Source organism: Durio zibethinus, chromosome 3 (assembly GCF_047325235.1).
Source record: "Durio zibethinus cultivar Kanyao isolate XHJ-2024 chromosome 3, ASM4732523v1, whole genome shotgun sequence".
NCBI classification, from domain to species: Eukaryota; Viridiplantae; Streptophyta; class Magnoliopsida; order Malvales; family Malvaceae; genus Durio; species Durio zibethinus.
The window spans coordinates 33,460,817-33,480,603 of NC_143164.1; the positions used below are offsets into that span (position 1 = coordinate 33,460,817).

The 19,787-nt window shown below is 34.2% G+C and overlaps 2 protein-coding genes and 1 pseudogene across 4 annotated transcripts; 2 read left to right on the top strand and 1 right to left on the bottom strand.

The window, feature by feature from the left end:
• Window positions 1-638: 638 nt before the first annotated feature.
• Window positions 639-4,282, top strand: LOC111283286 (NPL4-like protein B). 2 transcript variants are annotated; one of them, XM_089758536.1, is made up of 3 exons: window positions 683-1,811; window positions 3,507-3,587; window positions 3,713-4,282. In XM_089758536.1, the coding sequence occupies exons 1-3, from the start codon at window positions 828-830 to the stop codon at window positions 3,965-3,967; spliced, it is 1,320 nt and encodes a 439-aa protein (XP_089614662.1). In that variant the 5' UTR covers window positions 683-827; the 3' UTR covers window positions 3,968-4,282. The 2 variants fall into 2 exon arrangements, with proteins under 2 accessions (XP_022727478.1, XP_089614662.1); XM_022871743.2 differs by lacking the exon at window positions 3,507-3,587 and having other exon boundaries at window positions 639-1,811; window positions 3,713-4,218.
• Window positions 4,283-6,487: 2,205 nt separating this feature from the next.
• LOC111283543 (sister-chromatid cohesion protein 3-like) lies at window positions 6,488-15,930 on the top strand (annotated as a pseudogene). The gene is made up of 22 exons (XR_016336869.1): window positions 6,488-6,556; window positions 6,626-6,842; window positions 7,114-7,226; window positions 7,476-7,568; window positions 7,986-8,149; window positions 8,244-8,480; window positions 8,601-8,745; window positions 8,856-9,034; window positions 9,130-9,275; window positions 9,358-9,476; window positions 10,083-10,256; window positions 10,413-10,571; window positions 10,661-10,861; window positions 12,320-12,457; window positions 12,547-12,749; window positions 12,833-12,977; window positions 13,217-13,323; window positions 13,480-13,617; window positions 14,348-14,611; window positions 14,707-14,828; window positions 15,035-15,350; window positions 15,718-15,930. The product of XR_016336869.1 is annotated as a sister-chromatid cohesion protein 3-like (transcript).
• A 1,560-nt stretch (window positions 15,931-17,490) lies between these two features.
• Window positions 17,491-19,410, bottom strand: SWA1 (transducin family protein / WD-40 repeat family protein). Its single transcript, XM_022872577.2, has one exon. The coding sequence runs from the start codon at window positions 19,301-19,303 to the stop codon at window positions 17,684-17,686; it is 1,620 nt and encodes a 539-aa protein (XP_022728312.2). The 5' UTR covers window positions 19,304-19,410; the 3' UTR covers window positions 17,491-17,683.
• Between the last annotated feature and the right edge of the window lie 377 nt (window positions 19,411-19,787).

Genomic DNA, 19,787 nt, shown 5'->3' on the forward strand with positions numbered 1-19,787 from the left:
CATTTATGTAAACATTTCATCATTAAAAATAAAAAGAGTTGGAAAACTATAAGTCATAAGAAAATTAAAAGTCAAAAACATTAATAATAGAAAATAAAAAATTTTAATAAATTTTAATAATTAATGATTTTAAAAAACATAAATAAAAGAAAACCAAAAGTTAAAAATTCATAAAAATATTAAGCAATCGAAATTTTATTGTGTTTTATGTAATAAAATAAAAAGATATAAATTTAAAATTTATATGTAAAAGGTTTGACATTTATTATAAAATATTTAAATTTTATATATTTATACGATGTTACGAATAATTTTGAATTAGTATAATGTATTTAATATAATATTAAAATTTTAAAATATAATATTTAAATTATAAATTTATTAATTAATGTAATATTTATTTTTAATATTATTAATTTTAAATAATGACTAACAAAATCAAATTCAGAATTCAAGGACCGAATAAACAGTTATGTGGAGTCTTAATTGCTAATGCCAACGCAACTCGACTATTATTGCAAGTACTAAACGGCATCGTTTTCAGCATAAGAAATTTCTAGACCCACAACAAAACGATGGCGTTTTAAGTTAAAGGGCAATCTTATTCGTGTCCTATTCGAATTCTGTTCTCCCAGGGCAAGCGATCCACCTACATAGAGCTTTCTACTATTCATACCAGTCCTGTCTTTCACTCCAAGCAAGCACTTGTTCCCCTCTCCACTATAAAAGAACGAACAATAAAACCCAAATTTCAATTTAATCTCACATCTCAGCTAAAATTGTTTTAAATCTTATAGCTCTCAAGCCGCCACCGTCTTGGTTCGAAGATGATTCTCAGAATCCGCAGCCGAGACGGCCTCGAACGAATTCAAGTCGACGGCCCTCACATACCAATCTCCCAATTGAAAGCCCTAATCGAATCCCAACTCCAAATCCCCCTCCAGGACCAAACTCTTTCCACCGATCAAAACCTTCTCTTAGCTAAAACCCCCGCCGACCTCCTCCGCTTCAGCGACATGGCCGACCCTTCCACCCCACTCTCCGCCCTAAACCTCTCTCACGGATCCATTCTCTTTCTACACTACCACGGCGAACGCACCGTTCGTGGCTGCCCCGCCGTGTCTCCCGCCGGCTCATTCGGCCGCAAAATGACCATGGACGACCTTATCGCTAAACAAACTCGGATCACCCGTCAGGAGTCCCCTCACTGCGACTCCGTTTCCTTCGACCGCGATTCTGCCAACGCTTTCCAACGATACGTCAACGAAACGTTGGCGTTTGCTGCCAAACGCGGCGGGTTCATGTACGGCACCGTTTCGGAAGAAGGTAGAGTGGAAGTTGATTTCATTTACGAGCCACCTCAAGAAGGAATGGAAGACGATTTGATCCTTTTAAGGGATCCTGAAGAAGAGAAATTGGTTGATGCCATTGCGGCAGGGTTAGGGAGGAAGAGAGTAGGGTTTATTTTTGCGCAGACGATAATGCAGGACAAAAAGGACTACAATTTTTCGAACAAGGAGGTTCTACAGGCGGCAGAGCTTCATGCGGAAAGTGGGCTGAAGGAGTGGGTGACGGTTGTAGTGAAGCTGGAAGCCAATGAAGATGGGGGTGCGGACGTGCATTTTGAGGCTTTTCAAATGAGTGATATGTGTGTTAAGTTATTTAATGAAGGGTGGTTTGTTACTGAGTTTGGAGAGAATGATGATCCAAAGCTTTCAAAGATGAAGAAAGACGTTGTTGTCGGTGGGAAAGATGTTAAGGAGGTTGATAATGATTTCTTCTTGGTGGTTGTTAAGATTTTCGACCATCAGGTGCGTAATTTTTGATCCATTAACTGATTCAATCAATTCATTTTGTGGAAATAGTTGCCTTTTATGGTTAATAATTGTGGTTGTGTTCACTATTCGGTTTTTTGTTTCTAATTAGTCTTCAACCGTGTGAGTGTTTGCATAATTCATGGTGTTAGTTTAGACCATTGTTCACCATAATTTTAGCATGTTGAATTGCTTGCTTAACCGTATCATGTCAATGATGCTTTCGATTGGTTTGTATTGAGGGGGTGCTAATGATTCAGTGAAGGCAAAGAATGCTGGTTATTAATAGTTTAATATGTAGCAAAAAGGAATATGAAGAGGATTGGGGGCATGCAAAATGATATCAACGAGTATTCTTGGAACTCATAGTTTGTGTATGTGAACACAAAAGTAATAATAAGATAATAAGTTCTATCAAGAGAGGTGATTGTAAGTGATCCCTGAATGGATGGGGGAGTTGCAAATGTGCACTCATCAGGGTGATGTTTCAGTGCACAATAGAGTTGTTTATTGTGTCTTTCTTTCATTTTTTTTGAATTTCGTACCAGATCCAGAAGATAAATTCAGATTTATATGTCATGGTTATAACTTAACAGGATGCTTTTGTTAGGCCGAGAAAGAAGCAAAGAGGTGATGCCAAACAGGGGTCTTCCCTTAAGATTGTAGATTGTTTACTGACCTGTAGCAAAGGAAAATGTTTGTAGCTCCTGCTGCTAGTAAACCTTCATATTTTTAGGTTGGTTCACGTTTTGCTGGCAGTTGAAGTATTGTTAGGTTTTTTACATAATGGAAGTAATAGGGAAACCGTGCATATGATTAATCAATTGCTATAAACAACATTTTTACTAATCAAGTCAGGTCAAGGTTAGAAATTCAGGCTGTCAGTCTAAGGTCAGTGGAAAATTGGAAGTGGCCTTTGGCATTGGGAATGGGGGAGTATTCATGTAAGTATAAGCAATACATCTTCTAGTGTCTTTTGTGATATATACTTTAGATAGCCTCTATAGTTCTAGAGTCAATATCCAACGAATTCAACTCCCATTGGTAACCAATATATCTTATTATAGTCTGATATCCATTGACTAGTTGGTGCATGATCGCTTTATAGTATTGCATGGAGATGATTCTGGATATAGTGCTGGAGAAACAACCATGTTTCTATGTTTGTGAAATATGCATCTTTACGCTACATGCTGTCAAGAAGCCTTGCCTGAAAGTGCAGCCCTGGCTTTTAACCTCTCTGAGATACTCCCACTCTAGTTTCCCACTTTAAGATCACAACGCTTGTCTCTTTGTAGGCAGCTAACATTAACCATTATCTGTCATGTCTTGCTGCCCTCTAACTAATATTAAGTTTTGAAGTGTATATCATTGTCTGGTCTTCACTATTGTTGCTCCAATGTATAAATGTCATGTAAACATTAGATGCCTGGAACTATACCTGGCAATGAAGGTATGGCCCTCCAAATGTAAGGAAACTTAGGAATCACTTGTGAAAAACTGAAAATACCATGTTAGATGTGTAACGATACCCAACACTCCTATTAGAGTCTAAGTTTCCAAAACATCATCAAATGTCAATTTCTGCCAGCAGAAATTTGATTTGCCTTAAAGGGGTTCATCTGTATTTGCTGCTAGTCTTACATTGGATACAAGAGTGGTTATAATGTTTTTATTTCTTGGGCTGGACAGGTTAAATGCAGCTATATCTCCATCAGATTGATGCTCACCATCGCTTTACTATTTTTCTTGTTTTTGTTAAGAAAGAGAAAGGTGGGGGGCGGGTTGGGGGTCAGATTTTTGATTATGCACATATAATGTTGATTGTCTGCCCATTCACCTTCCGTTGTTTACTTAAGAACTTACTTTGGAACTCGTGCATTCTTGCTTCAATGCAGGGACCTCTTTCCTCGACCTTTCCCATTGAGAATCGAAACAACCTTGTGACACTAAGGACACTGAAGAGTCACCTTGATAGAACGAAGAGTCTTCCTTTTGTGAAGAGAATTTCAGATTTTCATTTGCTGCTGTTTCTGGCCAAGTCTCTTGGCCTTGGTTCCGACGTTCCTGCACTCGCAGAGTGCGTTAAAGCACAGGCATCTGTGTCAGAAGGTTATCAGCTCCTAATCGAGTCCATGGCCAACACATCTTAATGTTAAATACACGCTTCTATGTTTTTCGAATGTACTGTATATTTATGATTATAACAAATTACTTTATGCCGTTATTTGCTAGTCTCGTTAGCAGTCTCAGTTGATTTCAAAAAAATTTCTGCTGTGCTACAGAGGAGCCACTCCCTTGACAGTTTCAAGTTAAAAAGAACTGGACTGTTTCCCAGCAGGCTTAATATTGTGTATTAGATTCAAAGCTGAAAAGTGATAATCTGGTCGATTGTTTTCCGTTACCCGAAAGTGAGTCGAGTCAGATTTGATGTCCATTTATGTTTATCAGATTATAGCGTTTATCTATTGCTCGTGTGGCTTGGTGTGTCTGTGGAACGTGAATCAATGGCATTTTTGGGTTGAAGAGGCTTAGACGTACGTTTTTAAAATTGACCGAAAAAAAAGAAGTGGGTTAAAAAATACGGGCGACAACTTTTTGTTAAAAAGAATAATATATCAATATGATTTTGTTAATGCAGATTTTATGTATTATTATTTTTCTTATGTGGTATATGTTATCCTCGACGAATTACCACTTTTTTCTTTACGTGTGACTAAGAAAAGTTTTTTTTTTTTCTCATGTGTTCACTCTTTTTTCATAAATTATCTTTTTTTTTTTTTTTTTTGTGTTACTAATTTTGTTATGTGTTATAACTTTCTCTTATATGTTACTATTTTTTTTTATGAATTGTCATTTTTTCACTTGATAGATTGTTAATAGGCACATATATCAATTTTTAATTAGTTTTTTAATGCTTTAAAGGTACGGATCATCTGTAATCCATTTTAAAAATTATAGTGAGTGAATTTAACAATTTTTTTCTTATTTGTTTAATTTTTATATATTCTAATTTTTTTGTTTGTTACTACTTTTTTCTGTGAATTATTTTTTTATGTGTTGTTATTTTTATATTGAATTATTATTGTTATGTGTTATGAATTGTCAATTTCTGTTTGTTTGTTACTATTACGATTTTTTATTGGTTATCATTTTTTATTAATTACTGTTTTTTCTTGTGTTACAATTTTTTATATAAATTACCATTATTTTTCTTATAAATTATCATTTTTTCTAAGGTGTTTTTTTTTTCTAATGAAATATCAATTTTTTAAAGAAATACTGATTTTTTTATGTGTTACTATTCTTTTAATGAATTAACATTATGAATAATTCTAACGTGTTATCACTTTTGTTAAATATTCGTACTTTTTTTTATAGATCATAACTTTTATTACGCGTTACTTCTTTTTCATATATATTATCCTTTTTTCTACATCCTAATTCTTTTCCAACCGTTTTTTCTCTTTACTTTTTACTCATAATTTTTTTTTCTTTTACCATACTTTCTTCAAACTTGATAAATTAAAATTATTTCATTTGAAAATATTTTAAATTTCATAAAAAATAAATAATAAATTTTTTTATGTGGCACATCAAATGTACATTTTATATGTTTAATATCCATATTATATTTCTTATTTTATTAAAAATTAATTTTAAATATATTAACAATATATTTAATGAAATATTCTAATTTTCATTAGCTATGGTAGAAAAATCATAAAAGTAAAATTGTGAGAGATTTATTAAAATTTTTATGAAATTCATATTTATAAGTAATGGACTTTTATATAGTATTTTAATTTAATTAGATAATTATAAAATTATAATAAAAAAATTATAAATAAAATGTTCTCAATCAAAATATAGTGTCAAATTTTAATATTCACTATATAATACATGGTAAATAAACCCTTTAACCGTAACATCAAAGACAATAACGATGTTATAGTTAAAAAAAAGACTAACGATGTCACATGTACGAGTAATTTAAAAAGAAAAATTAAAACATATTAACATCCTTAGGGGCGAGTTAATCCAGTGCATCACTTACCATAGTACGACAATTTCTGACTCGAAATCACCATCGCCCTTAATCAGTATGATCTCACGACTTTTAAAATATTAACGCTCCGGTTTAAGAAAATGTTTTTTATTTTTATTTTTTAAAAAATAGTTTTTATTTTTTAAAAATATACTTGATAAAAAAATAAATATTATTTTTTAAATATAAAAATAATAAATAAATAAAATATTTAATAATATTATTATTAATGTCATTTAATTATAAATATAATATATATTTATTAATTAATGATATTAAAAAATATTTGAATATGATAACTTACAAAAATATAAAAAAAAATATTCTTTTATTTTCACAATTGATAATATATTTTTTATTTTCATATTTCAATTCATATTTATTTTTATTTTTAATAATAAAATAATTTTTATTTATGTTTTTTATTTTTAAAAAAATTAAAAGTAAAAAATAATTCCGTTTTCTGAATTTAAACAACATCTAAATTTCTTTTGGCGGGAGTTTTCATTTTCTCCTATCTTTCTGCTACTTAGGTCCAACTTAGGGCAAATCTCCGTTTCTCCTTCTGTACTCAAATTTCCAGGTCAAGTTCTCTAGTAGTAATTCAAATCGTAGGTCATGGATGATGACGCGCTACTACCTCCGAAATTACCACTCGCCGTTCGGTAATTCTCTACTCTCTATCACCGCGCATGTAAATCCACACAAGTAGTTTATCGATTGCCCTAATTTTGTTGAAATTGGATGCGCAGAAAAGGGCTAGGCTCAAACTCGAGGCAGTGGAGACGAGCCTAGCAAGGCAAACGGTAGCAATGGGGAGAATCAAGAGAGGAGCAGCAATGCCAGGGACGGTAGCCACAACCCAGAGGAGCGGGAGGGTTCACTCGATGATTTCAAAGAAATTCATCCCAAAACTAAGCGAAATCGAGCTGCTGAGTGGACTTCTGATGTCCTGAACAGGGCTGATGAGAGATTAATTGGTAATTGATTTCGATTTTCTTTTGTTTCTGTTTCTTTTTAATTTATATGTTTGTACTGAAGATCTATAGAGTTATGAATGAAGCTTATGATCTTAGTTTGCGTTCGCTAGAGGTTTACACATTTTACACCTTCTGAAAATTGCTCCTTTTAAGTACATATTTATCTAATGTTGTTCAGAGTATTTTCCTTGTGGCTTTTTAATTTAGGGACGTGACTAATATAGTTGATTTTGGCATATTAAACTTCTTGTTTCGATGTGATTACCTTCAGAGGTTATCAAAGGTGATGGTAAACGAATTCCTCAAGCTGTTAAGGGCTGGGTTGAGCGATATGAGAAGAATCCAAAACCTGCAACGGTTGAACTCCTAATGATGCTTTTTGAGGTAATTTTTGCAAAATTACCAGTAATGCTTATTCGATATTGAGGAAACAAGTAAAATATCAGAGTTTCAACATAGTGTCCACTACCCACAATATTAAGATCTTGAACTTCATTGGGAAAATTTCCAACTAACCCTGATGCATTCTTAATTCTCTGAATGACTAAACCACATTCTTTGGACTTTTTAACTGCATGCCTTTTTCTCTTTATTGGAGTTTGTGACTGAAACCAAATATTTATGATTCCACAGGCGTGTGGAGCAAAGTATTGCATCAAGGAAGAGTTTCTGGATGAGACTGATGTTGATGATGTTGTCCTTGCCCTTGTCAACCTTTTTAGAAGTGTATCCTGTGATTCCATGTTTTATTTGTTTCTTGTAATGTTCCCATTTTTCTCTCTTAACCGGGGGGCGGGGGGTGGTGGTTAATGTTGTTGTGCCGTTTCACCCATAATAACTTATACGGAAGCATATTTTCTATTCCTGCTTAAAATGCACATATTAAGTTCTCTGTTCCCAGAAACTCCTATAACTAGAATATTTTTCTCTACTTAAACTACTTAATTTAGGTTTAAAATTTTTTGGCATACCTCTATGTAAATCATTTTCAGTCCTAAAATCATATCCTTATTTCCTTATTTCTTTTACCATGCATTGGTTAATAATTAATGGTCATCTTTTTCTAGGAGACTTGCTAACTTATTTTAGGTTCAATCATCTGAACTTTCTGTGTACTGCATTGGCTTAACTATGAAACTTCAGGGGGAAGTTGAAGATTACCAAATTTCAAAAAGGAAGGAATTCAAGAATTTCAAGGAGAATTTTGTTTCATTCTGGGATAATTTGGTTGCTGAGTGGCAGAATGGGCCATTGTTTGATAAGGATTTGTTTGACAAGTCTGTGGACTGTATAATTGCATTGTCATGGTTAGTAGAGTACCAATGCCAAGTACTATCCTTTCGCTGCATTTATGAGGTGACTTATTATGATTTATTTTTGCTCGATGTTGATGCTGAGCAGTACCCCTCCAAGAGTTTACCGTCAAGTTGGTTTTGTGATGGGTCTCCAACTTGTCACATCTTTCATTTCTATTGCAAAAGGGCTTGCTGCACAACGTGATACTACTCAGAGACAGTTAAATGCTGAAAGGAAGAAAAGAGCTGATGGACCTCGTGTAGAGTCATTAAATGACAGGTTATCGGCAACTCATGAACAGAAACTTGTGATAGATGAGATGATGCTCAAAATCTTCACTGGGTAGGGTTTTTAAGTTGATATTTTTTTATATTCAACTTATATAAAAACTTGAGAAATTTGTGTTTGATAAAAATTTTTGTTTGTATCTATCTAACATGTTCCACATGATGCTTTTTGAAGGTTGTTTGTGCACCAGTACAGAGACATTGATCCTAATATACGGATGTCACACATACAGTCGCTGGGTGTTTGGATTTTGTCATATCGTACGTTGTTTTTGCAGGATCTATATTTAAAGTATCTTGGATGGACACTAAATGACAAAGTAAAATCTGTTAATTGAGTTATAGATTGATATTTGATTTGTATTCTTACTAACTGCTCCATAAATCTAAAGTGCTCTTTTTTTTTGCCTTTCATTTAATGTGTTTGAAGAGTTCTGGTGTAAGAAAAGCTGCTGTCCTTGCCTTGCAAAATCTCTATGAAGTGGAGGATAACGTGCCAACTTTTAGTCAATTTACTGAGAGATTTTCTAACTGGATGATTGAGCTTGCTGATGACATTGATGTTTCTGTGGCTGTGTGCGCTATAGGGCTTGTAAAACAATTACTTAGGTAGCCATTTTTTAAAAATCTTTCCAGTAGATTAGTTGCTGATTTTCTTATGGAGTTGTCTGTCCTCTGAAATTGGATCTCTCCGTGTTTTGCAGGCATCAGCTTATACCTGATGACAACTTGGGTCCTTTGTATGATCTCCTTATTGATGATCCACCAGAAATCAGGTGTGCCATAGGAGAATTAATATATGATCACTTAATTGCGCATAAATTTAATAGCTCCCAATCTGGCTCAAAAGGTTTTGATCTTCTTTAGATTTAATTATTGTTTGTTGACAAATGATTATAACAATTAATGCTCTTTACTAACGTCCTTTCCAGGCAATGACAGTGAGGTTCATCTTGGCAGAATGTTGCAGATACTATGGGAGTTTTCGACAGATCCTATTTTAAGTATATATGTTATTGATGACGTCTGGGAGTACATGAAGGCCATGAAGGTATGTTGTGATTTTCAAAAAATTTTGAGACTGCATCTTGATTAGGGAAAGTGAGGTATTTGGAGGAAGGTTGAAACTTACTCAATCTGACTGGTGACAGGTTGGGTACGGGAGGCAATAGGCACAAATTGGAAATTTATTGACATCCCAAGATTAGGGTTAAGAGGCATTAAGCAAGGTTGGCTAGAGTATTTGTTACATACAACGTTTATGAGGAAGAAAAAGGGAAATAACACTTAATGATTTAGCAAACAAAGAACTTTAAGTTCTAGAAAGTTTCATCCTTACAATTTTATCTCTTCCGAAGACATTTTTGTTCATTAGGTGCATGTGAATATTTGAGGTAATCTTTTTTGAATTTAGAATGCCTATAGTGATTGTGGTGGTTGTTGCAGAGAAAAACTAGTTAGATGGAATGTCCTAGGAATGTACTTCTAAGTTCAACATCCACCTCCACCTTCCCCCCTATCAATCTAGCCTAGATGTTTCTGAGGAACAATTACCTCATCATTAAATAAAAGTATAAAGTATTGAAAATGACATTGATATGTCTTAATTATATACTGTTCTTGGTTGTTAAAATAGTAATTTATATTTTTCTTGCAGGATTGGAAGTGTATCGTCTCAATGCTCTTGGATGAGAATCCATTAATTGGGCTAACTGATGAAGATGCAACAAACCTGACTAGGCTTGTTTTTGCTTCTGTCAGAAAGGCTGTTGGAGAGAGGATTGTTCCTGCTTCTGATAATCGGAAACAATATCATAATAAAGCTCAAAAAGTATCCAAATTTTGTTTCTTATTCCTCCTCAGATCCTACAAGGATTTATTTACAATATTATGTTTCTTTGCATTACTAGTGTTGTGATTTTCTCTGCTTTGTATTGCCACTCACAAAGTAGACTAAATATCAAATTGTCTTTTTCTTAAATATTAGGAAATATTTGAAAATAACATGTGGAATATAACTGTTGCCATGATGAACTACCCATTACTTCTACGTAAATTCATGGCTGACAAGGCAAAAGTTCCATCATTGCTTGAGATTATTGTGTATATGGACCTTGAGATTTATTCTCTGAATAGACAGGAGCAGGTAGGTGATAAAAATTTCTTATTTGTGCCAGTTATTAGATAGTTTTTGTGCCTTTTTCATAGTAATTGCTGATATGCTTTCCTTCTCAGAATTTCAAAACTAGTCTTAAGCTCATCAAAGATGCACTTTTTAAGCTTGGTGAGAAGGATGCACTGAGATCTTGTGTGAAGGCAATTAAATTCTGTTCCACTGAAAGTCGAGGAGAGCTTCAAGATTTTGCCTGTAACAAAGTAAAAGAGCTTGAAGATGAAATTATTGATAAGCTTAAATCTGCATTTAAAGAAGTGATTGTATGTTTCCATCACCTTTTGTTTTCGATTGTGGCTTTGTCCAAATGTATTATAATGCCTCAATCCCATATTGGGATGATTTGAGAATTTGTTATGATATATATATATATATATATATAGATAGATAGATAGATAGATAGATAGATAGATAGATAGGCTTAACTCAAATCTATGAAGTGCTTTTTATGGGATAAAATCGTGAGACTTTCGGGTTAAAGTGAATAATATCTTATGGATTGCGTGCGAGTCTTCACAAATGGTGTTAGAACGGTCACCAGTCGGACGAAAACTAAATATTATATTGTGGGAGTCACTTCTAAAATCTTATAGGAACTAAGTGTCTACATTGTGAGAGCCATTTTTAGAATCTCAATATTTGGTGTGATTCGTGTGTACTTTGTGTTGGGCTTGTCCAATGTTTGGTGTGATCTGGTGGATATGTGTGTTTTGTGTTGAGCTTGATGAGGATGTCAAGTTTTAACGAGTGTTTTTTATGTGATAAAATTGTGAGACCTTTGGATCAAAGTGGATAATATTTCGTAGGTTAAGTGCAGGTTTTCACAAATGATATTAAAACAGTTACCAGTGGGATTGAAATTAAGTGTTAGATGGTGGAAGCCATTTCTAGAATCTTACGAGAGCTAAGTGTTACACGGTGAGAGCCACTTCTCGAATCTCAATGTCTGATGTGATTTTGTAGTTTGTGTGTGTTTTGTGTTGGATTTGTTTAATGTTTGATGTGATTTGATGAATTTGTGTGCTTTATGTTAGATTTGAGAAGGATGTCAAGCTTTAATGGGGGAGAGTTTGTAACGTTTCAATTTCACATCGGGATACTTTGAGGATTTGTTATGATAAATATGTAGAGATTTAAACTCAAATTTGTAAGGCATTTTTGTGGGACAAAATCGTGAGACTTTCGGATCAAAACGGACAATACCTCGAAGGTTAGGTGTGGGTCTCCATAAATGGTATTAGAGTGGTCACTAGTGAGGCGGAAACTAAGTACTACATTGTGGGAGCCACCTTTAGAATCTTATGAGAGCTAAATGCTATATGATAGGAATCATTTTTAGAATCCTAACGTCTAATGTGATTTTGTGATCTATGTGTGCTTGTCCAATGTTTGGTATGATTCGATGGATTTGTGTGTTTTGTGTTGAGCTTGATGGAAATGTCAGGCTTTAATGGAGGGAGTTTGTAATGTCCCAATCCACATCGAAATGTTTTGAAGATTTGTTATGATATATATATATATATATATATATATATATATAGAGAGAGAGAGAGAGAGAGAGAGAGAGAGAGAGAGAGAGAGAGAGGCTTAAACTTAAATCTGAGATGCTTTTTGTAAGACAAAATCATGTGACCTTCGGGTTAAACCAGACAATATTTCATAGGTTGATTGCGGATTTTCACATGTATAAAGCTGACAAATTTTAAATTTTCAGGATGCAGGATGGGGAGGATGAGTATTCTCTTGTTGTAAATTAAAAAAGGTTGCATGAGCTGCAGTTGTGAAGGCCTATATCAATTGAAAGCTTATATGGAGATGGTATTACAATCTTGCACAGCTTCAAAAACTTGGATGATGAAGTAAGTTAAATAAACAAAATTTTAAAATCTTTCATTTTGTTTTTTCTGTCCCTTGCATTTCTTCTCAACTGTTGCCCATTCTCATTTAGGTTGTTAGTTTTCTGCTGCTCAATATACACTTAGATGTAGCCTGGTCTTGCACTCTATTATAAACAGTGAAACTGTCTCTGAAGGATCCTTGTTCTCTCTCCTGTCCAAACGTGATACCTTGTTGGAGGAACTTGATTACTTTCTTAAAGCTCCTCCTGGAGTCAGGCAGGTGGACAAATCTGGAAATCGACTAGCCTGCAGGGTAATCCTTTTGCCTAGATATATGAATTTTTTAAAAAAGTCCAGAAGACTGTTTTCTCTAATGAAGTTTACTTAGTGACCCAGGTTTGTACTATTCTAGCAGATGTTTGGTGTCTGTTTAGGAAGACTAATTTTTTGTCAACAAAGCTTGAAAGCTTAGGATATTGTCCAGATGCTGCTATTCTTCAAAAGTTTTGGAGTCTTTGTGAGCAACAGCTCAAAATTTCAGGTGACAATTTCTTTCATTTCCTTTACTAAGCTCAATCTTTGAAATCCTTAACTTGCTACTAATGGGCCAGTCATGATCTGGGTAAAATCCGCTGGAGCCAAGAAACTGTTACGTGCTCTCTGCCTGTTGTTTACTAACACCTTCAGATTTTGTTGCATGTTTTGGTGAGAATTCATGTCAAACTTCACATTGCTATTTATTTGCAAGTTTTACTTACATCTTGGATGTATGTGTTGTAGACGACACAGAAGACAAAGATGTTAACAAAGAGTACATTGAGGAGACAAATAGAGATGCAGTCATGATTGCCGCTGCAAAGTTGATTGCTAGTGATACAGTTCCAAAGGTCACTGTGTGATGTATAATTTGACTGGCTATTTCTGGCAAATTTTGTTGTTTTACGTTATATTTCTGATTTCTGAAGTCTGCATAGTAATTTACTTGCAATACCTGTTCTTTTCTTAATTTAGAAAACTCATCCAAAAACCAAATTCTACTGCAGGATTATCTTGCTCCGGAGATAATTTCTCATTTTGTAATGCATGGAGCTGGTATTGTGGAGATTGTAAAGAGTCTGATCACAGTTCTAAAGAAAAAAGACGATGATGTCTCTGTAAACTTTCTAGAAGCTTTGAAAAGGGTAGAGTTCTTGACTTCAATTATTGTGGTGAAATTTGGTCAATGATGCCTCTTCTCATGTCCTAATCTACAATATCTTTCATTTTTGCTGTATTGGTTATGCCTTTTTGAAAAATATTTACTTGCAGCCTAATTTACGGCTGGCATTTTGTTTATTTTTCTGCAAAATTTTATGCACTACCTCATGTACCTAATGAAGGTGGATATCTCAGTAGGGTTGATATAAAACCCAAGATTCAGCATCAAAGCCAACTGACCAACATCTTGTAATTAAAAAATAAAAAGTGAGAACTGAGAAGACAAACAAAGCTTTTTCTTCTTTTCAGAGACATGAGGCAAAAATCAAAGGCTGCCACTTGTTTGGAGTAGAGGCTGTAAGGGCTTATTGTATAGGTTGTTTGAGATTATATTCACATAGAAAAGAGTTTGTAAAATTATTTTTAATTGAAATTTGCTAGTTTTCACTATTTTAAGAATAATTTTGTCAAATTTATTGAAAATAGTTAAAGTGGAATTAAATCAATAAGGCTACTACTTGAGCTTTGAATGTTGTCCTCTTAATATCAAGGATCTGTTCTTCAGAGTTTGTGGGAGAGACATACTGATTATAGAATGCTAGAAGCATACTCTTTGACTAGGTCTATAATTGAGTTTGGCGGAAGCATTGTGATGTGTCTGTCTCCATTTATATATTCCCTTTAATAGTTCAGCCTTTTTTTATATTTTACCAGGCCTATCATCGACATGTAGAACTCTCGAGAAGTGATGATGAATCCTTAAAAGGCGGGTCTTTTCAAGAGTGTAAGAAACTGGCAGCTCGGCTTGCTGGATTATTCATTGGTGCTGCTTGGAACAAGCACAAACCAGATATTTTAAAGATTATTAAGCAAGGCATCGAGTATGCCTTTCAAGATGCTCCAAAACAGCTTTCTTTTCTGGAAGCTTCTGTGCTTCATTTTGCATCAAGACTTTCTGTGCCTGACATCCGAGATTTGGAAGAAATTCTCTGATGTAATGTAAACCATTCTATTTTGTTCGTTATACAGGGATCAACCATTGTGCATTGCTTAATATTTTATTATTTTGTAGTCTGAAAGATGTCCAAAAGCAGACAGAGAATGTAAATACAGAAAAGGATACAAGCGGGTGGCTCCCTTATGATGCGTTTTATGATAGTTTATAAGAGAAGTATGCAAAGAACGAAGGGATTCAAGGTACCAGTGAATCTCAATTTAATCATTCTCTGGTTCTTTTGTATGTGAAGTGTGAAATTTTGATCAAAAGTTGCCAAGCAGTGCGGTTTTCTTCTAATAAATGTTTCCTCCTTTTCTTTCCTTGTACCAGGTCTTATCATCATTGTTGAGTAAGAGTTTGTTCTTTAGATTTTAGTTCAAGAGCTAATTAAGCTGGTCTATTGCGGATGAGAAGGAAGGGACTATTGCAAGATGTAGGGGTCGTCCTCGGAAGCGGCAAAATATTGAGGGGAAGAGTTTTTTGATGAGCACAGTTCAAGTGAAGAAGAGGATTCAATTAGTTCATCAGACCATGAAGATGCTCAAGGTGAGGGAGATAAGGAAGATGAGGAAGAGGATGATGCTCCTTTGATACATTCACTTAAGTCCTCTTCTAAGTTGAGGTCATTGCGAGTCTCTAGAGAAGTAAACAGCGGCCAGTCAAAAACTGGAACTTCTGGAAGAGCTACAGATAAAACATTAGCTGCTTCAAATACATGAGGTATGAAATGAATTTTTTTGGTTTCCATGCATGATTTGGATATTGGTCTTCTGGCTAAGACAAGAATTTAGAGTGTGAACTGCAATTAGATTGGAAGTTAGGGATTTATGAATTAGGAACTAGATTAGAAGTTGGAAAATTATAGTCCTCAAATATCAGTTTCTGTTAAAAATGTTATTTTAGGATGTTTGCCCCAACATTAAAGTCCCTTTCAACCCTGACTCCCTGAGGAGTTGAAATACGTCCACAATACAGCTAGTTTTCTAACTTATCCCAGTAATAGAGGGGCAAAACTTTTCATAATTATTGCTTATGTGATTGGGTGTGACAAATTCTTAACCTGATTACTTTCATTTTGATCTTGCAGGGGGATCCGACTATAACAAATTAAGTTTATAGCTGAATTTTGTATACTTTACAGTTTTAGTGTTTTTCTTTAACCCTCCATTGCCCTTGGTTGGGGGTTGTTGGAGACGCGTCCTTTATTTAGCAGAGTTCCATTGTGCAGTCTCCCCTGCCTTGATTAATCCTTATCTGCTGTATATAATGAAATTTTTAGTTCAAGGAAATATTTACTTTCCTTGCTTTCACCAGCTTGATGGCAGCTAGCATAGAATCACTGTTTACGATGGCTAAATGGGTCATTGCTTGTGGAAATTTGGGAGCTGGGATGGTTATTGTAACAAATATGTTTCATACATAGTAGATGCAGAAGTTGCTGCAGCCAAGTTTTCAAGTTTTCTAGCAATAGAGGAACACCACCTTTTGCTAGAGGTTAATCCGACCAGGAGAATTACTACATTGACTGATGTAGAAGGCCAGTTTACTTTAATCCAGTCTTCCCTTTTTTGATCGTCCAAAAAAAAAAAAGGTTTGCTCTGCATTCAATGACACCTTTGCTACGTAATACTTAGGAAGAAGAGTTAAATGTTTATAATTATTTTTTAATTATAGTAAAATATTTAATATAATATTTGATTTTTTAAAATTTTTGATGTATTATTTAAATTATAAATTTATTAATTAATATAATATTAAAAAAATTGATTGTCATTTATGTATTATTGTTAGAAGTTAATGATTTTAAGAATGAATATTATATTAATTAATAAATTAATTATTTAAATATTATATAAAAAATTTTTAAAGTTTCGATATTATATTATGATATGGGCGAAGAAAAATGATCCGTTTCTACTAACATCATAATATAAAACATAAGGATTTTGTTATTGTGGATTGATACAAGTGTGTTTAATAAGTATTTTGAAAAATGTGATTAGAAATTTTAAATGTTTAATTTTTTTTTGAAAAAATATTCTAAGTAATTGAAATGTTTAAAAAAAAATATAAAATAATAAAATATTAAAATATACAGATAATAAAATAATTTTTTTATCCCAAACGTATTATCACGAAAGTATCTCTTACGAAAATTTTTTATTTGAAATGAAAAATGAAAATTTTAAATTGTAAAACCAGTTAAAATAATAAAGTCTAAATTTTATTACTTTATTTAAATTAATTCTTATGTTTTTATTATATTCAAATAATTTTGAACTTTTAATTTATATTCAAATAAAGTCTTGGTTTTGTACTTACATAAGCCTTTAATAGACACTATACAAATGAAAAAATAAAAGCTTATTTAAGTATAATAAAAATATACAAATTTATTTGAATAAAATTAAATAATTCAAGAATTTTTTAATATTTTAGTCAAATTTTTTTAAACATTATTTAGCATTGGTTTTGGACGAAAAGCAACTTTTGAAGGAGCAAAAATTACTTTCAACCGCAATACTAAACCGAGCCTAAATCCAAGAGTAAAACGGCTCTCTAAAGATTAGGCTGTCCCTGATCACCATAAATTTGGGAATCAATTGAGACTCTCCTTATACCTTGACGAGTGCGATTCATGGTTGGCTTACTAAAGCTCAGAAACCAACCTTTGAAATAGAACAAAACTGTCCCACCAAAGCATGTATGGGATGTTTCTCAAAAAATTAAAATGAGATCAATGGCACTGCCGGAAACTCGGATTGAGTTTAACAGGATGCATGATGTTGGTCATCAACCACAGTGCACACATATGTTTATATAAGCAGCATAAGAAAACAGAAGTGATGAAAGGATAGCATTAGGGGCAAATCGAGTGAGCATGATATGATATTTCTAAGCATTATAGCTTAAATTCCTTCAATAACACCAAACAAAGAAAAACAAAAAAACAAAAACAAAATTGAAGGGCTTCTCTCATCATGAAAATTTCTCAAGCCTGCAAAACAAGTAATATAGAAACTTTAAAATAGCGACAAGGCCATTAATTTTTTTTATCTTCTTCCAGCAATCCTTAATAAAGGAGAGATTATACCCTGTATTTCTTGCAACGAGTGCTGTATCCTTATCTCTTCCTCAATTGACCGCTTAAGATTTCTAATATGACCCTTCAAGGCATCTGAACTCCTGATATCTTCAGCCCTCATCTCAATAACCTTCTGTGTCAATCCCATCAACAAACTAGAATACCTTGGCATTGTGGCATGCTTATTCAAAAACATCAACAATAAACCGAGCTCCTCTGCATCCAAATTCGATACACATTTCAATAACTTCTTTCTCGCCACCAACTCCTCCATTACAGCAACCACATTCTCAGGGTTCTTCCTACCTAAAACCGAAACTAATGCATCCTTATGCCTAAACTTCTTCAACAACTTATCATGCTCGGCCAGTTTGACCTTCTTAGTTCTCATCACTAAATAATCCCCCTCAGCTGGCTTCTCACTCTGCCCTCTATGAAAATACCTAAAATATGTAGGCCTCAAAACCCGTCTCTCGGGCTCCACTGTGCTCCCGAAACCCAGAACATTCCCTCTTCCACTCTCCTCATTCTCCTTCCCTTTCCTTCTCCCAGCAAATATAATCCCATTTGCTGTTCCAATCACTCTAGTCCTACAATCCGGTGAAAGGCTGACCGACATAAGAGGAGCAGGAAACCTCATTGAATGAGTAATCTTCATATTACCATAATCAAAAACCTTCATGTACCCATCTAAACCAACACTCAAAATCCTATCTTCCATTGCCTCACCCCCTCCATTTCCCTTCCCAACCCTTCCTACACAAATTGATGTAACAGTTTTATTATGACTCTCCATAGAATAAACCATTCTCCCTCCTCCAATCAAATCCCAAATCTTCACTGAATTCCCACCAGCAGTCGCAATCAACCCACCAGAAGGCAAATAAATCACATCTTCCACCGGTTTCCCATGATTCACTTCCAAAACCGACCTGGAATTTTCGACTCTTACATCCCAAACCTTAACAGTATGATCATAAGAACCAGTTATAAACATATCAGCACTTACCGGACTACAATCACCGCATCGTACATAATCCTTATGTCCCATTAAGTCCAAAACCAGGCTTTCCCCAGCAACATCCCAGAATTTAACAACCGCATCGTCACCGCCGGAGAGTAAATGGAGCTTATCAAGAACTGGGTACTTGACGAAACGCACCGGACGGGTATGGGACCGGAGGCGACGAAGTGGGGTCCGAGTCTTGACATCGAAGACTCGGATGAGACCAGAGAGGTCGGAAGCGGCTAAGAGGAGGCCGTCGAGACGGAAGGAGAGAGAGGAAACGACGTCGGAGAAGGAGGAGATGGTGAAGGAGGGAGAAACGTCGCCGTCTGAGAGGGACAGTGGGGAGAAGAGAGAAAGGGAAGCGGAGTAGGCAGCGGCGAAAAGATGGGGAGCGGAAGGAGAAAAGGAGATCGAAGAGATTGAGGAAAGGAGGTTTGGGATTTGAGTAGATTTGAAAGAAGACCAGTATTTGGATTCTGGGGTTTGGGATTGGGTTCTTGGTTTAGGTTTTAGTTTTGGTTTGATTAGGAAAGTTCTTGAGATTGTTGTTGTTTGTTGTTCTGGTCTGATTTCTGCCATTTTCGTTTGAGATGGAGAATTTTGCTGCAAAATGGAGGTTTTTGCAGTTTTAGGGTTTTGCTTCCTGGGCTTTTAGAGAGTGCAACTTTGCTGCAATAAAAACGACGCGCTCAAGAAAAGAGTTTATATTTAAAATTGTCCGGATGGTCATATCATTATAAAATTTAAAATTTTAAAATCTTTAAAAATAAATATTTTTAATTTTTGAAATAAATTAATGACGTAAAAATTTATAATGCATGATAGTATATAATATTTATATTCCGATATTATATCAAATAAAATTTTTTATATATTTAATAAAATTTATTTTAAATTACATATATTACCTAATAATTTGACCCACTGAACTGTTACTCAATTCCATCTCGCAGAAAAAAACTTTAAAAAAAAAAGTTTGAGATCAATATTAATATTTGGGCTTAAATCATAGGCCCACTGACAGATATTGTGGTGTTAAAAGGGGCCCGATTGTCCGACTAAG